This window comes from Pan troglodytes, chromosome 13, assembly GCF_028858775.2.
Source record: "Pan troglodytes isolate AG18354 chromosome 13, NHGRI_mPanTro3-v2.0_pri, whole genome shotgun sequence".
NCBI lineage: Eukaryota > Metazoa > Chordata > Mammalia > Primates > Hominidae > Pan > Pan troglodytes.
The window spans coordinates 79,247,835-79,266,238 of NC_072411.2; the positions used below are offsets into that span (position 1 = coordinate 79,247,835).

The 18,404-nt window shown below is 41.2% G+C and overlaps 1 protein-coding gene across 9 annotated transcripts; it reads left to right on the forward strand.

Annotated features, from left to right (window-relative positions):
• Positions 1-5,975: 5,975 nt before the first annotated feature.
• Positions 5,976-17,328, forward strand: HNRNPA3 (heterogeneous nuclear ribonucleoprotein A3). Of its 9 annotated transcripts, XR_002942837.3 has the most exons (12): positions 5,976-6,334; positions 9,007-9,129; positions 9,218-9,364; positions 9,446-9,656; positions 9,971-10,060; positions 10,144-10,239; positions 10,328-10,408; positions 11,183-11,323; positions 12,497-12,619; positions 12,707-12,774; positions 12,868-15,435; positions 15,519-17,328. XR_002942837.3 is itself a non-coding variant. In XM_016950086.4 (11 exons), exons 1-10 carry the CDS (start codon positions 6,263-6,265, stop codon positions 12,757-12,759), a joined length of 1,137 nt encoding a protein of 378 aa, XP_016805575.1. In that variant the 5' UTR covers positions 5,976-6,262; the 3' UTR covers positions 12,760-12,774; positions 12,868-17,328. The 9 variants fall into 9 exon arrangements, 8 of the variants coding, with proteins under 8 accessions (XP_016805575.1, XP_016805577.1, XP_016805578.1 ...); XM_016950086.4 differs by having other exon boundaries at positions 12,868-17,328; XM_016950088.4 differs by having other exon boundaries at positions 5,988-6,268; positions 12,868-17,328.
• Positions 17,329-18,404: the final 1,076 nt, after the last annotated feature.

Below are 18,404 nucleotides of genomic sequence, written 5' to 3' on the forward strand. Positions count from 1 at the left end.
ACTAAAGGGAAAAACCAATGTCCTTAATAAAGACAAAAAAGGAAAACATCAAAAAGAAGCAACAGGGCCCGGTGTGGTGGCTCACACCTGTAATCCCTGCACTTTGGCAGGCTGAGGCAGGTGGATCACCTGAGGTCAGGAGTTTTGAGACTAGCCTGGCCAACATGATGAAATCTTGTCTCTACTAAAAATACAAAAAATTAGCTGGGCATGGTGGCGTGTGCCTGTAATCCCAGCTACTCAGGAGGCTGAGGCAGGAGAATCACTTGAATCTGGGAGGCGGAGGTTACAGTGAGCCGAGATCGCGCCACTGCAATCCAGCCTGGGCAACGAGAGCAAAACTCCAACTCAAAAAATAACAAATAAAAATATATAAAAATTAGCCAGGTGTGGTGGTACATGCCTGTAATCCCAGCTACTTGGGATGCCAAGGCAGAAGAATCGCTTGAATCCAGTAGGCAGAGGTTGCAGTGAGCCAAGATCGTGCCACTGCACTCCAGCGTGGGCAACAGAGCAAGACTCTGTCTCAAAAAAAAAAAAAAAAAAAAAAAAAAAAGGATGAACATGCAGTAATGTTGATCCCTAGGTCAGGAAGGATTAACATTTAAGAATAGGGATATTAATTTGACAGTTAGATAATCATTTGTGACCTTGGAAAAACAATTTCGATAGCCTGTGGCAGAAACTAGGAACACTTAAGAAATGAGTGGCAGCCTGTGACAGAAACTAGATTAGGAACACTTTAGAAATGAGTGCTGACAAGAAAGTGGAAGTAAATACAAGATGGCAAGTGAATAAATTTCTGAAAAGAGACCAGGTACCTGCTCTAGACAGGGCACTGTACTGGGCACTGTGCAGACTTCACGGGCATATGACCTTTGCAGTTGCACAGAGTCCAGCACTTACAAGGGTCCTGGCTTGGCTTAATACTTTGATGTCATGTCTTGAAATTCTTAATAATTTTTGAACACGGCACCCTGCATTTTCATTTTGCACATGGCTCCACAAATTATGCAGTAGGTCTGTATTAGTTCGTTCTCATGCTGCCATGAATACCCAAGACTGGCAATTTATAAAGAAAAAGGTTTAATTGGCTCACAGTTCCACATGGCAGGGGAGGCCTCAGGAAACTTACAATTATGGCAGAAGGCACCTCTTCATAGGGCGGAAGGAGAGTGAATGAGTGCAAGCAGGGGAAATGCCAGATGCTTATAAAACCATCAGATCTCCCGAGACTCACTAATTATCATGAGAACAGCATGGGAGAATCCACCCCCATGATTCAATTACCTCAACCTGGTCCCATCCTTGACATGTGGGGATTACAGGGATTACAATTCAAGGTGAGATTTGGATGGAAACACAGAGCCAAACCATATCAAGGTCCAATAGGGCACTGAAGGGGACCCAAAATACGTCATCCATGATTCATATATCTAATGTTGAATATTCCATAAATAAATGAATTGCCTACTACAGAGCCAATCACTGTAGTGGTCTCTGGAAACATAAGAAACATAGTGAACAACACAAATGTATGATAGATTTTTAAAGAAAAGGTTGTTACCTTCAAGAATATTAAAATGTAAATACAGTGATTATATGACATTCTAATTCAGCACTTTACTTGCAGGGTCTATATAATTTTAGTCAATGTATTCAACTTTCCTACATCCCAGATTAGGGAGAATTTACCCTCCTAAGTTTATTAAGGAAATGAAATCAGGAACATAATGTACGTGGCCCATCACAAGGTATACAGTAGTATTCAATAATGTGAGTGACTATGATGAATTTCCAGCACCTAGCATTGCCTGGCACATAGTAAGAGTTTGGTAAATAACTTTGTTTGTTAAGTGGAAGAGAAAGGAAATTTCAAATCAATCTGGATAGTTAGACATACATTGGTAAAAATAAAACAAATATGTTTGTTTCATATATATAAGCATTGATTAGGCCAACAAGAAAATGTGAGAGGATATGTAATAAGTTGTTGATCATGGTCAAATCTATGTAATAGGATTTTGTGGGGAAAGACTTTTTGTGTGTGTTTTACTTTATAAACTCCTTATTTAAAAAATCAAGATTTTAGAAAATAAAGCTTTGGTATATTCTGAATAAAATGGCACATAACAAAGCTTATAGTTTATTACAATTCCTCCCTTTTAAGGGTTACCTTCTTCCCTCATGCCTGTAATCCCAGCACTTTGGGAGGCCGAGGCGGGTGGATCACAAGGTCAAGAGATGGAGACTATCCTGGCTGATGTGGTGAAACCCCGTCTCTACTAAAAATACAAAAAATTAGCCAGGTGTGGTGGTGAGCGTCTGTAGTCCCAGCTACTTGAGAGGCTAAGGCAGGAGAATCACTTGAATCCGGGAGGCGGAGGTTGCAGTGAGCCGAGATTGTGCCACTGCACTCCAGCCTGGTGACAGAGCGAGACTCCGTCTCAAAAACAAACAAAATGAGTTACCTTCTTCCAGCCAGGCACAGTGGCTCACGCCTATAATCCCAGCACCTTGGGAGGCCAAGGCGGGCGGATCACTTAAGATCAGGAATTCCAGACTAACCCAGCCAACATGGTGAAACCCTGTCTCCACTAAAAATACAAAAATTACCCAGGCGTGGTGGTGCACGCCTGTAGTCCTTACTACTTGAGAGGCTAAGGCAGGAGAATAGCTTGAACTCAGGAGGCGGGGGTTGCAGTGAGCAGAGATCATGCCACTGCACTCCAGCGTGGGCGACAGAGCGAGAGACTCTGTCTCAAAACAAAAACAAAAACAAAAACAAAATTAGCCGGGCATGGTAGCATGGGCCTGTAATCCCAGCTACTTGGGTGGCTGAGGCATGAGAATTGTTTGAACCCAGGAGTGGTAGGTTGCAGTGAGCCGAGATCATGCCACTGCACTCCAGCCCGGGTGACAGAGTGAGACTTTGTCTCAAGAAAAAAAAAGTCTAGATCAGAAACTGCATAAAGCCACTTCAACCATAAAACCTAATATCAAAATGTATTCACAGGAACAAGTTCAAGTTGATCACTAAAAAACACGGAAAATTTTAATTTGAAAGTTTTATGCAAATATTTAATATCATTCCTAATACTTTGTATTTTATCAAAATCAGATGCTTAAAAGAAAACATTACCACCACTTAGATGCCTCCAAATATCTTCTAGTTTACCCTACTATGCTGCACAAAAATGATTATTTTCTGTATGTCATGATATAAAGGAGAAGGCCTGATATAGATTATAAAGTTTGTCTGCCACCCATCTCACCCTAGGACCCTCATTCCCTCCTCCCATCCCATACACTCCCTTTCTCATATCAAAGAGTCAGGGCTGCAAGTGCAGACCATAGCCAAGGTTCAAGTCTGTGCCCTACAGGGTCAAGGACTGGAAAAGTGGTTTTTGTACCTGAGACATAACTGGACCTTAAGTTTATTTATTTATTTTTTTTTTTTGAGATGGAGTCTCGCTCTGTCACCCAGGCTGGAGTGCAATGGCACGATCTCAGCTCACTGCAACCTCCGCTTCCCAGGTTCAAGCGATTCTCCAGCCTCAGCCTCCTGAGTAGCTGGGACTACAGACACCCACCACCACACCCGACCAATTTTGTATTTTGAGTAGAGACAGGGTTTCACCATGTTGGCCAGGCTGGTCTCGAATTCTTGACCTCAGGTGATCCGCCCGCCTTGGCCGTCCAAAGTACTGGGATTACAGGCTTGAACCACTGCGCCCAGCCAGCAGCGTGATCTCGGCTCACAGCAAGCTCCGCCTCCCGGGTTCACGCCATTCTCCTGCCTCAGCCTTCCCAGCAGCTGGGACTACAGGCGCCCGCCATCACGCCCGGCTAATTTTTTTTTTTTGTATTCTTAGTAGAGACGGGGTTTCACCATGTTAGCCAGGATGGTCTCGATCTCCTGACCTCGTGATCCGCCCGCCTCGGCCTCCCAAAGTGCTGGGATTACAGGCGTGAGCCACCGCGCCCGGCCTTTTTTTTTTTTTTTTTTTGAGGCGGAATCTCGCTCTGTCACCCAGACTGGAGTGCAGTGGGGCAATTTCAGCTCACTACAACCTCCACCTCTTGAGTTCAGGTGATTCTCGGGCCACAGCATCCCAAGCAGCTGGGATTACTGACGTGTGCCTCCATGCCCGGCTAATTTTTGTATTTTTTTTTTAAAGTAGAGACAGGGTTTTACCGTGTTGGTCAAGCTGGTCTCAAACTCTCCACCTCAGGTGACCTGCCTACCTCGGCCTCCCAAAGGCCTGGGATTACAGGTGTGAGCCATGGCGCCCGGCCAGAGCTTGTTTAGACAAAAGCATAAAAAATAACTAATGTCTAAAAACAGCATACAGTCAGGATGAACAACAAATCTGGACCAATACAATAGGGAGGACAAAAAGATGTGAATAAATGGGCTGACATTTCATGTTCCTGGAGAGAACTTAGTATCCCATCCCACATTGTTTCGCGATTTGACATTAACATTTATACAAAAGTTATTAATTAGAACAAAAGTTATTGATTAGAATTAACTTATTAGAAAAACCTGGACAAACATACCCTAAAGTGCAGCCAGGTGATCACTCTTCTTGATCACCTATGCAATGTCTCATAGGGTACTCTGGTGTGAATAGCAATTTCCAAAGGTCTTTCACTTTGCATTTTTCTTTGTATCCAGAATCGATAAAGTTACCAGGACTATTTCACAGTAATTAGACTTACAAAATCTTAACACTAAATAGACGCTAAGGCTATACATTCTTCCAATGTCTCAAGTCTATTGCTGGCCATCAGGAGCACCTGGATACGTAGAATATAAGAAAGTTTGCGAAAAAGGAATCAAAGCAACAGGAGGAGTCTGGTTTGAACGGTTATTTCAACCAAATTACATTAAGGACTGCTGTTTTCTGCCCCACAAAAATACCCTTTGTAAATGTTTCCAAACTATAACACAGGTCCTCCTGGAGCAACGGCTAGATAAATTAACAAACTTTTAGACTTTACGCTCCCCTTTTCCAAACTCCAAGTCGACCACTCCCCATTTGTTAACAGAAACTTACTATAACTGATTAGATTTCTAACCTTTCCTAGGGAGAGCCAGTTCAATTCTAAAAGGGTTGGTCACATGGGTTGCTAAATTAAAATATAAAGCATTTCCTAACAGGGAAGGGAGGCTGGTCAATTGTGGTTATTTTTATCAGTAACTTTAAATATGGATCCATAGATTATCAATTTATGGCTGTCGTGGGTGTTAGAAGATGACCTAATCCCATCCCCATTTTCATTTAAAAAACTGAAACTAAAGCTCTGTAAAATCAAATGATTTAAAATCATCTGACTAGGCCGAGAAAGGATTAGCTCTCTAGAGCATTACGGTAACAATCATTTGCAAACAGGTAGCATTATCTGGCGACCCTGCTTTTCTGGAAATCTTGTCAATTATTCAGTTCCTTAAATTCCGTCAGCTACAACAGATGCATCAGCTCTTTCCACACTAACTTGAAAGAAGCACATTAGAAAATAGTCCTGACTTGTTTCTTGAGATCAGTAACTAATGAACTGACCTCCACCAGTCCTGCCTCAGGTCGTTAATGGTAAAAATTCTGTATGTCAGCCGCGTTTTGAGGCCTGTCCAAGGTGCTTGTGAGTCCCACATGTCGGAGTCGCAGGGCTTTTCAGTACATGCCCTCAGGTGGGCGGCGCAGTCACAGACACTGGTCCCCGGCATTTGGAAACAGGAAAGATGGTCCGAGGGGCCGAGGGGTTTTTCTTGCAACCTTTAAATTACAAGCAAGAAAAACGTGGGTTTTATTTCGGGCACAGGAATAGAATGAATTCTGAAATGGAGAACTAGAGGCCTGCGTGGGGAATGAGGGACAAGCGCGAGAAGAAAGGGAAAGGCCTTTCTCTCTGGTGACGCGCGATCACAAGGCGTTCTCTCTACGTGGACGCTCACCATTGGCGGAGACCGCACTGACGTCCCGGAACTCGCCCTGACGCGAACGGCGGCAAAGGCGCTCTTCCCTTGAAAGCTGGCGAGGCGCGCGCGCTCCCGCGGCACGCCGCGCCTCCGCCCTCCGCCCGCCAACCCGCTGATCCAGTCCCTCTTCGCGCCCGCTTGGCTCCGCCCCCTTCCCAACTCGCTCCTCCCCCAACAGACTGGCGGCGCGCGTAAAACGCGTCACGTGACGACTGGCCCCGCCTCTTCCTCTCGGTCCCATATTGAACTCGAGTTGGAAGAGGCGAGTCCGGTCTCAAAATGGAGGTAAAACCGCCGCCCGGTCGCCCCCAGCCCGACTCCGGCCGTCGCCGTCGCCGCCGGGGGGAGGAGGTATTAGGGGGAGAGCGGGGGGTTGGTGGGGAATGGCCGGCGTGGGGGGCCTGGTTCGGTGGGAGCGGGGAGGCCGGGTGGACCGGGTCGGCCGTCCCGCGCTCTTGCGTTGAGACAGGCTGTGGGAGGGGGAGGGGAGCGAGAGTTGGAGACCTCCTTGGGGCCCCTCGCCCGCCTCGCCTTCACCTTCGGCTGCACAGGCGGCCCCTTGGAGGCGCGGCTTGGTCGTGGAGGCCTCGGGAGGGAAGCCGGCCTGCCGGCTGCGCGGCCTCCGAAGCGAGGCCGAAGGCGGCATGGCGGGCCCCGGCGGGAGCGGTTGGAAGGAGGTGGTGGGGGAGGGGAGGGGACGAGCAGGCACATCCGGGCGAGCGAGCAAGCGGGCGGCGGCCACATTGACATTGATCCGCCGCCGCGTTACGAAATGGCGCATTGGCCCGCAATGGCCGCCGCCTCGCTCTGCCGCCGGGAAAGCGAGCCTGGGATTGGAGGGAAGAGGGCGGAGGCGGCCCGGCAGAAAAAGCCGCAAATGGCCTCGAAGCATGGGGAGGTAGTGCTTTCGCTGAAGTTCTGCCGACGCTTTTCTAGGCCTTTTACGGGTCCTCTCCGCGAGGAGAAGTCGATAATTGGCCTTTTCTTTTTTTCGCAGCATCCTGTTGGAAATACGAGATTGTTAAAAACTTTGCTGCTTTAAAATACTTCCTAATATATTTTTGCTAAAGTACTTACATTACACTTCTTAAACCGCCATGTGGGCGAAGGACTTAATTTTTGAGAATTTGGGTGTAGATGGGAAAAACAACCCAGCCAGCTCCTTCCCGGCTCCGGCCGCTGAGGAGGGTGGGTGGAGAAGAATTTGAGTATAGTATGTTAAGGAAGAATTTAGAAATGTTTTTTATCTTCATGTTTTCCCATTCTTTGAGTCGGCTCTGGTTGTAGTTTCCTGGAATTTTATTTAGAGGACTGCAACCAGAGTTGAAATTTTCACGTTTTTGCAGTACATTTAATGTGGATCCTAAATGTTTTTGTCGATTTCGTTATTGTCAATCGAATACATTTATCCAAGACTTGAAAAGATGAGATTACATGAATTAATGCTTTAGGCTATTAACGTTTTTTTCTAGCATGTGACAATCTCTTCTCATTAAACGGTTTAACATCTCTACCTCTAGGAGACACAGGAAGACATTAGAATGTAAATGTGAGCCCCTTATTTAAGAACTTCGGGTGAAGGAAACCTTAATGAATGCATGCATTAATGACAGTTCATGCAATGTATTAAAAAGTCTTGACTAAAGTATAAAACAATTTCAAGACATCTTAATTCTTAAAAATCTCAATTTTTGTTTTGCTGTACTCCGTTCTTATAGTCAGACAATACATACCATTCCTAATGTAAGTCCAACTTGCCAGTTAGTTGTGACTCTTAAAATTGAGTTGTAAATTGCAGATTTTTGCAGCATATAACAAACATGGGTTATAGAAAGCTATTTGGTCGGCTTTTTTTTTTTCCTCAGTTTTTTTGGGAAATGCTGGTTTGGCTTAGGAATGCCTGTTTTAAATTAATTTGCTTGAAAGCAGTGAGTTTCTGTAAGTTTGACATTCAGAACTTTTAGATTGTTCTTCATCACAGTTTTGAGTTTAAATGCATGGGCTGGGCGCTGTGGCTCACGCCTGTAATCCTAGCACTTTGGGAGGCCGAGGCGGGCAGATCACGAGGTCAGGAGATCGAGACCATTCTGGCTAACACGGTGAAACCCCATCTCTACTGAAAATACAAAAAGTTAGCTGGGCGCGGTGGCGGGCGCCTGTAGTCCCAGCTACTCGGGAGGCTGAGGCAGGAAAATGGCGTGAACCCGGGAGGCGGAGGTTGCATGAGCCGAGATCGCGCCACTGCACTCTAGCCTGGGCGACAGAGGGAGACTCCGTCTCAAAAACAAAACAAACAAAAAAATTAAATGCATGTTGGGTTGTAGACTGAGAAGAGTTGAAATGGGATAGATGCAACACTGCTTCTCCAACAGTTTAGTGCCTTAGAAAATGACTTACTAGCAACTTCTAAAGTAAAGGTTCTCAGACAGTTGTAGCTTTTAAAAAATGAAGCGATTTTTTGATTCTGGAATTGTCTTGGATTTCAATTTAGTTGACGTGATGTTGGCATTTGAAAGGCTGGTTATAGGTTTCCTTGACATAAGTTAGCCCCTTTAACAGTTGAAGTCTTATTTCTGGTCAAAGTTTTTGTTGTTTTGTTTTTTTGAGACGGAGTTTCGCTCCTATCGCCCAGGCTGGAGTGTAATGACATGATCTTGGCTCACTGCAACCTCTGCCTCCTGGGTTTAAGCGATTTTCCTTTCTCTAGTAGCTGGGATTACAGACGCCCGCCACCACGCCCAGCTAATTTTTGTGTTTTTAGTAGGGATGGGGTTTCGCCGTGTTGGCCAGGCTGGTCTCGAACTCCTGACCTCAGGTGATCCATCTGCATCGGCCTCCCAAAGTGTTGGGATTACAGGCATCAGACATCGCGCCGGTGTCTGGTCAAAGTTTTAACTGGACAAAGTGTTAACTGTCACAGGAATTTGATGTTGATTTTATTACTTACAGTACATTAAAGGCTCTTCGTGCATTTTAATTCATCTACTGTAAGGTAACTTAAGAGTATTGGTTCTTTCTCTCAGGGCCATGATCCAAAGGAACCAGAGCAGTTGAGAAAACTGTTTATTGGTGGTCTGAGCTTTGAAACTACAGATGATAGTTTAAGAGAACATTTTGAGAAATGGGGCACACTCACAGATTGTGTGGTAAGTTACTAAGAGAACAGAAGGGTTCTAAGGGGTGTAGAGAACCGGTGGAGGTGTTTTCAACGTTATAAAACTTTTTATTTTGTAGGTGATGAGAGACCCCCAAACAAAACGTTCCAGGGGCTTTGGTTTTGTGACTTATTCTTGTGTTGAAGAGGTGGATGCAGCAATGTGTGCTCGACCACACAAGGTTGATGGGCGTGTAGTGGAACCAAAGAGAGCTGTTTCTAGAGAGGTATTTTAATAATACATTGTGTAATATGTGAAATTGTTGTGAAAGTTTGTTTCTTGACTTAATATATTACTTTATTTGTAGGATTCTGTAAAGCCTGGTGCCCATCTAACAGTGAAGAAAATTTTTGTTGGTGGTATTAAAGAAGATACAGAAGAATATAATTTGAGAGACTACTTTGAAAAGTATGGCAAGATTGAAACCATAGAAGTTATGGAAGACAGGCAGAGTGGAAAAAAGAGAGGATTTGCTTTTGTAACTTTTGATGATCATGATACAGTTGATAAAATTGTTGGTAAGTAGCAATTTATGGTAACTTGAATGAGAAAGTAGAACTGGTTTTTCTGTTTTGAACTAAATTTGCTAAATTGTAATTTTCTGTTGCATGTAATGGCATTTATAGTGTATAGTCAATTTTCATAGTGTCTGCCTGTGTAATCAGTATCCAGATCAAGAAATAAACATTAACATCTCAGAATGCTCCTTCATTACCAGAGTCACTACCTGATTATGTCTTAATGGGTTACATAATGACAGAGAGTATCTCATATATGTGCTTTTCCAAACATAAAATAACTTTTTGTTTTGTTTGATTGAAAAAAAATTTAGTTCAGAAATACCACACTATTAATGGGCATAATTGTGAAGTGAAAAAGGCCCTTTCTAAACAAGAGATGCAGTCTGCTGGATCACAGAGAGGTGAGTAGGACCATACACATGTATACAGTAGATATGAGTGGTGTTTGTAAGGTTCTTAAAAATCTCCCTTGCCTGTATTAAAGGTCGTGGAGGTGGATCTGGCAATTTTATGGGTCGCGGAGGGAACTTTGGAGGTGGTGGAGGTAATTTTGGCCGTGGTGGAAACTTTGGTGGAAGAGGTAGGCTGTTTATCTTCTAAGTACATGGATACCTGACATTTTGGTAAGTTGAATATATTATTTTAATTCATTTCTTGTTTTTCCTCAGGAGGCTATGGTGGTGGAGGTGGTGGCAGCAGAGGTAGTTATGGAGGAGGTGATGGTGGATATAATGGATTTGGAGGTGATGGTAGGTGGCTTATTTTCATTGATGTTTGATATTTTAACTTTCTTTACTTATTGAAAATTAAGTATTTATTACACTTTTCTAATTTTAGTTAAAACTTCGGTGGCTTAATGGTTAAGGTGTATTTCCAAACTGTACATGGAAGAACAGGAACCCTTTTTCCCCTGGAGAGACATTAGCTGCTCTTTTTCAGCAAGTAGTAGGGGTTGAGCTAGAATTGTTCTATTAAGTCTGAGACTATATTTTTCTTAGTGAAATTTTGTAAAATGAAAACTGATTTTCTTTTTTACTATCAGAAGATGGTTACACATTTACTTTTCATTCTTACTAGTGCAGATACTTGATACTCTATTATTATTAGGTATTACCAGGCTTCAGAGTGCTAAATCAATTCATTGGCTTATTTGCCAGTGGCTTAAATGTAATATAAAACCAGAGTTGAGTAATTCTAGCTATTCAGGAGGCTGAGGCAGAGGGGTTGCTTGAGGTGAGGATTTTGAGACCAGTCTGAGCAACATAAGGAGACCGTATATCTAGAAAAATAAAATAGGGGAACATGGTGGCACGTGCCCATAGTCTAGCTACTCAGGAGACTGAGGTGGGAGAATGGCTTGAGCCCAGGAGTTCAAGGCTGCATTGTTGTGGTTGCACCACTGTACTTGAGCCCGGGCAACAGAGCAAGACCCAGTCTCTTACACACACACTAGAATTGAATAACGTGACTATACACTTAAGTTTTTGTGTGGTCTTGTTATTTGTTGTTTGTTGTTTTTTTAGGTGGCAACTATGGCGGTGGTCCTGGTTATAGTAGTAGAGGGGGCTATGGTGGTGGTGGACCAGGATATGGAAACCAAGGTGGTGGATATGGTGGAGGTGGAGGATATGATGGTTACAATGAAGGAGGAAATTTTGGCGGTGGTAAGCATTCACTTGTTTTATTTAAGTGTTAAATATTCAGTGTTGCTAACAGTTCCCATGACACATATTTGAAAAGTGTTAAAAGTTAGCGTTTGATCAAATTTTATGTTCTATAAGAAAAATACTAAAATGGTAGGTAGTTCAAACCAAATTTTCTGGACTTTGCTGGTTATTTAGTAAAATGTACAAATGTACTCAGGTCTCTTTTTTTTTTTTTTTTGAGATGGAGTCTTGCTCTGTTGCCCAGGCTGGAGTGCAGTGGCGTGATCTCAGCTCATTGCAATCTCCGCCTCCCGGGTTCATGCGATTCTCCTGCCTCAGCCTCCCTAGTAGCTGGGACTACAGGCGTATGCCAGCACGCCCGGTTAATTTTTTTGCATTTTTAGTAGAGATGGGGTTTCACCATGTTAGCCAGGATGGTCTCGATCTCCTGACCTTGTGATCTGCCCGCTTCTGCCTCCCAAAGTACTGGGATTACAGGCATGAGCCACTGCACTCAGCCAAATGTACTGAATTTTTAGTTGAGTAGTAAAAAATGGACATTTACCAGTATTCAGTACATGTTTTACATGTAAAATATTGGGAGTTTATTTATTGCCAAAATTTTACTTAACTCCTTGGTACTTTTAAACTGGACAACCGGAAATAAATTGTTTGAATACTCCAGACGTGTTGAAGTGAGCAGGTTGCCATCTAGGGCCCAGGTTAACAAAGTACTTTGGGTCTTAATATGTCACAGGTAGTTGAAGCATTTAAGCAAGCTAGTGTATGTAGGTCATTAACCCAGAATACTGTTAAAAGCATTCTTAGGAATGCACTGTTTTGTTGGACCTAATTAACATGTCAATGACAGATGAGTGGAAGTTTTAACAAGTTAGAATGCCTTCTCATTGTTTTAAATGTTATACTGCTTCAGAATCATAGTGAATGGAACACTGGCAATTTTAATGGCGTTAATGGTAGAGAGAACATGCGCCTAGAGGACAGCATTTAATGTAAACAAAATGTTGATGGTCTTTTTAATATCCTGACATCAGTTACCCCAAGTGGTGCTACCACAGTGATGTGTATAAGCATGCTACCATAATTCTCAAAAGATAATAGTTACATACGTTAAAAGGGGAAAATGATGATTGTGTAGGTAAACCACACATAAAACCTTTCTGATTTCAGGTAACTATGGTGGTGGTGGGAACTATAATGATTTTGGAAATTATAGTGGACAACAGCAATCAAATTATGGACCCATGAAAGGGGGCAGTTTTGGTGGAAGAAGCTCGGGCAGTCCCTATGGTGGTAAGTACTTTCTTAAATCAATTCTTTAGAGCCTTTTTAATTTAAAAAATGTGTATACTTCTTTTAAAATACTATGTATATTTTCAGGTGGTTATGGATCTGGTGGTGGAAGTGGTGGATATGGTAGCAGAAGGTTCTAAAAACAGCAGAAAAGGGTAGGTATCTTTAAATTTTTATTATGATGATAAAAGAATATGTGGAACTGTTCACTGAGTGTAATAATTTTTTTATCCTGTATTATTCAACAGGCTACAGTTCTTAGCAGGAGAGAGAGCGAGGAGTTGTCAGGAAAGCTGCAGGTTACTTTGAGACAGTCGTCCCAAATGCATTAGAGGAACTGTAAAAATCTGCCACAGAAGGAACGATGATCCATAGTCAGAAAAGTTACTGCAGCTTAAACAGGAAACCCTTCTTGTTCAGGACTGTCATAGCCACAGTTTGCAAAAAGTGCAGCTATTGATTAATGCAATGTAGTGTCAATTAGATGTACATTCCTGAGGTCTTTTATCTGTTGTAGCTTTGTCTTTTTCTTTTTCTTTTCATTACATCAGGTATATTGCCCTGTAAATTGTGGTAGTGGTACCAGGAATAAAAAATTAAGGAATTTTTAACTTTTCAATATTTGTGTAGTTCAGTTTTTCTACATTTTAGTACAGAAACTTTAACAAAATGCAGTTTCGAAGGTGTTTCCTTGTGAGTTAACAAGAAGATCATTGTTAATTACTATTTTGTATGAATTTTGCTAAAGTTAACTGTAAAGAAACACCTGCTGACTTGCAGTTTAAGGGGAATCTATTCTCCCCATTTCCAAACCGTGATATGAATGGGCGCTGACATGTGGAGAGAATAGATAATTTGTGTGTTTGCAATGTGTGTTTTAGATAAATAGGATTGGGTATTTAAATTAGCATTTGTGAATTTAATAGCATTAAGATTACCTTCAAATGAAAAAAATCTCAAAATTTCTATTTGGTTTTTGTGCATTTTCTTTTAAAATGTAATCATATGATTTTAGTGTGTTAGACTTGCTGAGTCCTAGCTGTGTTTAGAACATCTCTATTCTACATTTACCTTGGTCAAATTTGAACTGCTGCCATAGGTTTTGGGTGTAAAGAATGTTTACTGCCCTCCATTTAAATTCTGAAAAGGGATAGTGGATGTTTTCCCTCTCCTACGTTAGAAACCATTCTTAAAAACTTTTGAAAATATAGAACCATTAAGCCTGCTATATCTGAGCAAATTAGTGGGTACCTTTTTTCTCTTATTTAAAGCACAAGAGGCCCATAAATCTTGAGTTACTTTCCTTAAATTCTTTTTTTTGATACAAGTTTTCAGAGCAAGAGAATAAAAATCATGTGTTATTAAACCCCTAACTGGCTGGCATGCTTTCCTGTTTGTATTCTATACATTTTGCTGGATGAAACCAAGGATAGTTTAGGTATAATTGTCCAAAATAACCTAACTGCAGCAGAAATGTAGCACAGTTGCTTAGTACAGGCTTCTCACTTCCTACAGACCTGAATTCAAATTTGGATAGTCTGAGTTCTTAAATTCCCAAAGAACACACTGTTATTTCTTGTGTATATTTCAACATAAATCATGTTGTTACCAATTTGTTTGGAAGGCCCTGGTTGAGAAGAGTTTTAGTTAATAAGGTCATATATACATATATTAATATAAACCAATGTCTACTGTTTTGCTCCAGCTAGTGCTTACAATTTCATTCGAGCCCTGAGTATGTGCCCTGCTGTTACTCTCTTTGGTAGTTGAACGTTGAATTCAAGTCTTTTTGTTTTAAGAAGTACTAAGCAAACAAGCAATAAAAAGGGGAATGGGGTGTGCTAGTGTTTGAATATGCTCTCTTGTTGCTCTAATTCTGTGCCTCTGTGCATTAATATTTGGATGCATGCAATGCCAGCATGGAAATTGGTCTTCACACATACTGCAGTTTTCCAGAAACATTCACAAACCAATAAATGTAACAGACATTCCATTTGTTAATGGGCATATATGTGAAAAGCAGTGTAGAAAATAGGCTAATATTAGAAAATGGTTAAGTCCTTAATAACTTCAAGTGTGGTTATATAATGGACACTGTCAATGTTCATAACTTAAACCTGGGTACCTGGTCAAAATAATGCTTGGGAAACATTAAAATTGAGCTAAATTGTCTCAAGTTCTTTTATTCATATAAATAAAGTTTAAAGGAATGGGGGAGATTAACATTTCCTGTTTTATGTTTGTGAAATTGTTTGACACAACCTTGACAGTATCCTTTAATGGCATGAGGTTAATTGTACTGTTAACCAACTTTCTATGTTCTGGAACTAGTATTATAGTGAAAACATTTACAGTAAGTTGATGTTTACAACCTATAAGCAGGTGAAATCTGTGTATGTGACCTGTTTATAAGTTGTATTAGCTTAGCTCTTGTGAACAGTGTGGAAAAGTAAGCCATGAGGAGAGCGATTTAACCAGCTTTAAAGGACCTAAGATGTGCTTTTTAAGCACAGTGTGGATCACAGAAACTCACTAAGACAGGACTTCAGCAGCCTTTTGTGTTTGGACAAGTCAGCATAAATAAAGAATGACAAGGCAGCAGCAAGAGCTTCAACTACAGAGAAGTGAAGGCATAAGATACTATGATGATAGTGAGCAACTTTCCAAAAGCTAGTTAAATCTGCTTATTACAACTGAAATATCGAAGAAAGTCTAGCAGGAAGGAGCTCTTCGCCTTTTGGAACATCAATGAGAGATAGTTGCCACAGTCACTAGGTCTAGCATTTAGACCTGCAAGGAAGGGCAATAAGCATTAGGTAAGGCTTGAATTTGAATTTTTTCACTAATTAAAGAGTAATTTTTTGTAAAGCAAGGTAAGAGTAATCTTTTTGATTTGCAGGTTGAATGAGAACCCTACTTGCCTAAATGAGGAATGTCTTTCCTACCATCTAAAATACGAAGGTTTCTGGCTGGGTAAGGTTTGTAGTTGACAGTAAAACCTGATGACACCATTTGTTTCCCTGCAAGTCTACATTACATATTTCACAACTTTGTCCCTCTCTAGTAGGCACATTGGAACAATTCTTCAACTGAAAACTACCTTGGTACCATGTCCTACACGTTTTAAACCTTAGTTTTAAAAATTCCCCTGCGAAATAGCCATAAGTATTCATATCAAGTCAGTTGTGGCTCCTTGTGTATACAATTCATTTTTAGTGTCTTCAGGGTAAACTCAATTTTTGGTAAAAGAAAGTAGCTTCAGCTTTTGTGAAAACCGTTTTTGTGTGTAAGCATGACACACAACAGACTCAGTAAGCTGCCCATCCTCATACTAGGAAAACACCTTCAAAGGAACATTAAAAGTTACCAGGGCCAGGCACAGTGGCTCACGCCTGTAATCCCAGCACTTTGGGAGGCTGAGGCAGATGGATCCCAAGTCCAGGAGTTTGAGATGAGCCTGGGCAACATAGTGAGAGCCTGTCAACAAAAAATAGAAAAATTAGCTGGGCTTGGTGATACACATCTGTAGTCCCAGCTATTTGGGAGGCTGCCTTGATCTCAGGCAGTCGAGGCTGCAGTGAGCTGACTTGCCCCACTGTATTCCAGCCTGGGTGACCACCCCATCTCAAAGAAGAAAAGTTACCAGATGTCATGGATAAAGGTTGGTCTTCAAGTGGCCTCATAAGTTGTCTTGCATTTAAATTCAGGGAATTCATTGGACCAATAGGTTACATTTTCGTTCCTTTTTTGTTTTGGTTCATCTGTTAAGCAGTGGGGGCCTAATTACTGCTCCTTTGTAAAAACACATTTTCCCAAAGAACACTGAATTACCGTTCAAACTGGTTGTTGATGGGTAATAAGGGCTGTTTTTGCTGCCCCAAAAGGGCTTAACAATTTAGGCGGTTAGTTTACTTAAAAAAAAAAATCCTTTGGAGACAAATACTGAAAATGCAAACTAGTTTCTAAATTATCAATTCCCTACATGAAGAAGCAGTTTGCCAGAGTTTAGTCTCAGAAAATGACTGGTTGGCTCTATTTAAATCAGAACCCAATTTCTACGTGTGTTGAATAAGGTAACAGCCTTCGATGAATTTCCTTCACAACATGGTTTTTAGTGAAGCAAACATTTTTATTTTTTAAGGGCATTGTTCTTTCTAGTTTATTTCTTTTTATGAAATAAAATTATTTTATTTAAACAGTTCCATTGTCGTTTCTGAAAACTACAGTATTCTCAGAAGTTGTAGCAGCAGTAAAAAAAAAAAGTTATATAAGTGATTGGGGCAGATTTAACTGATTTTGTTAAACCAATTTGTAAGTTACTGCTTCTAATATTACACTTCTAAAAAGCTGAATTTATACTCATGTCCTAAAGGAGAATATGTGGTAATAAAGTATATTTGTTAAGTAACTAATTGAAATAGGCTTGGTTTTAAGAGTTCCAGTATATAATAATCACAAATTGAAACCTGACAGTATCTTGGGAGTTCCAGTAATGTCACAAATTAGTGAATAAGCATGCCAGTGTGCAAGGGTAATGTAAGGATTGTTAGCCTATCTAAATATTCGAAATTACTTTAAAACTTAAGTATGTTTTCTGATTTTTAAGAATTCAGAAGTGTGTTCTGTAATGGATTCAGATGTTTCATTTGTAGTATAATGAAATGTTTACAGAAAGATAACTTTTTCATTAAAATATTTTTAGAAATGTGTGTGTTGTTTTGTCACTTCACAATGTTCATGTGACTTAAACACTATAGGTGAATATTTTGACTTATTTTACCAGTAAGTAATAAAACAACAGGAAACTTGGAGTGAGCCTTTATCAGTTATTTTTAAAGATGTGGATTCTATTATATGGGAAACAAGCCATGGGAAATAGGCATGGAAGGAAAAATAATTTTTAAAGTTATCAGCCCTTGTTGCCTAAAATAGGTCTTGAAAGACAATATATGAGATATTTGGGTGATACATGTGAGGAATCTATGAACCTTTGAGGGGGAAAAAGGATAAACGAGTTAGTAAATAGAAACAAACTAGGAGAAAAAAGTGGTTGCTAGGAGGGAGAGGGCATTACAGATGTTGGAATTACCTAGTTTCTTGATCTTGAAAGGCAGTGGAGTGGTTCAGTATTGTATGGTGAGAGTAAGTTGGGGAAAACCTTTCATGAAATTTAGTAGTCTTAAACTACACTGCCGTTTGACACAAAGGGAAAAGGGTAAGGATGATGTGGGTAATGATCATCTGTTTTGTTGGATTCATGTGTGGGGGTAGGTCTTTTGATAATTTTTTTTTGAAATGTGTGTATTTGGATTTCTAGCCTTAATAGCTATATTAAGCACATTTTCCCAATATAGTTTTTTCAAGTGAAATACTTTATAAGTTGAAGCCAGCTGAGGATTCTTCGCTAGCTGTTAGACTTAATGCATACTCATTTTGCTTGTATTCAAACACTGGTTTCATGTTCTGTGCAGTTAAGTAATCTTAAAGAATGGCGTGTCTAGGCTGGGTGCAGTGGCTCACACCTGTAATCCCAGCACTTTGGGAAGCCAAGGCGGGTGGATTACAAGGTCAGGAGATCGAGACCATCCTGGCTAACATGGTGAAACCCTGTCTCTACTGAAAGTACAAAAAATTAGCTGGGCGTGGTGGTGGGCACCTGTAGTCCCAGCTACTCGGGAGGCTGAGGCAGGAGAAGGGCGTGAGCCCGGGAGGCAGAACTTGCAGTGAGCAGAGATGGTGCCATTGCACTCCAGTTTGGGCGACAGAGCGAGACTCCGTCTCAAAA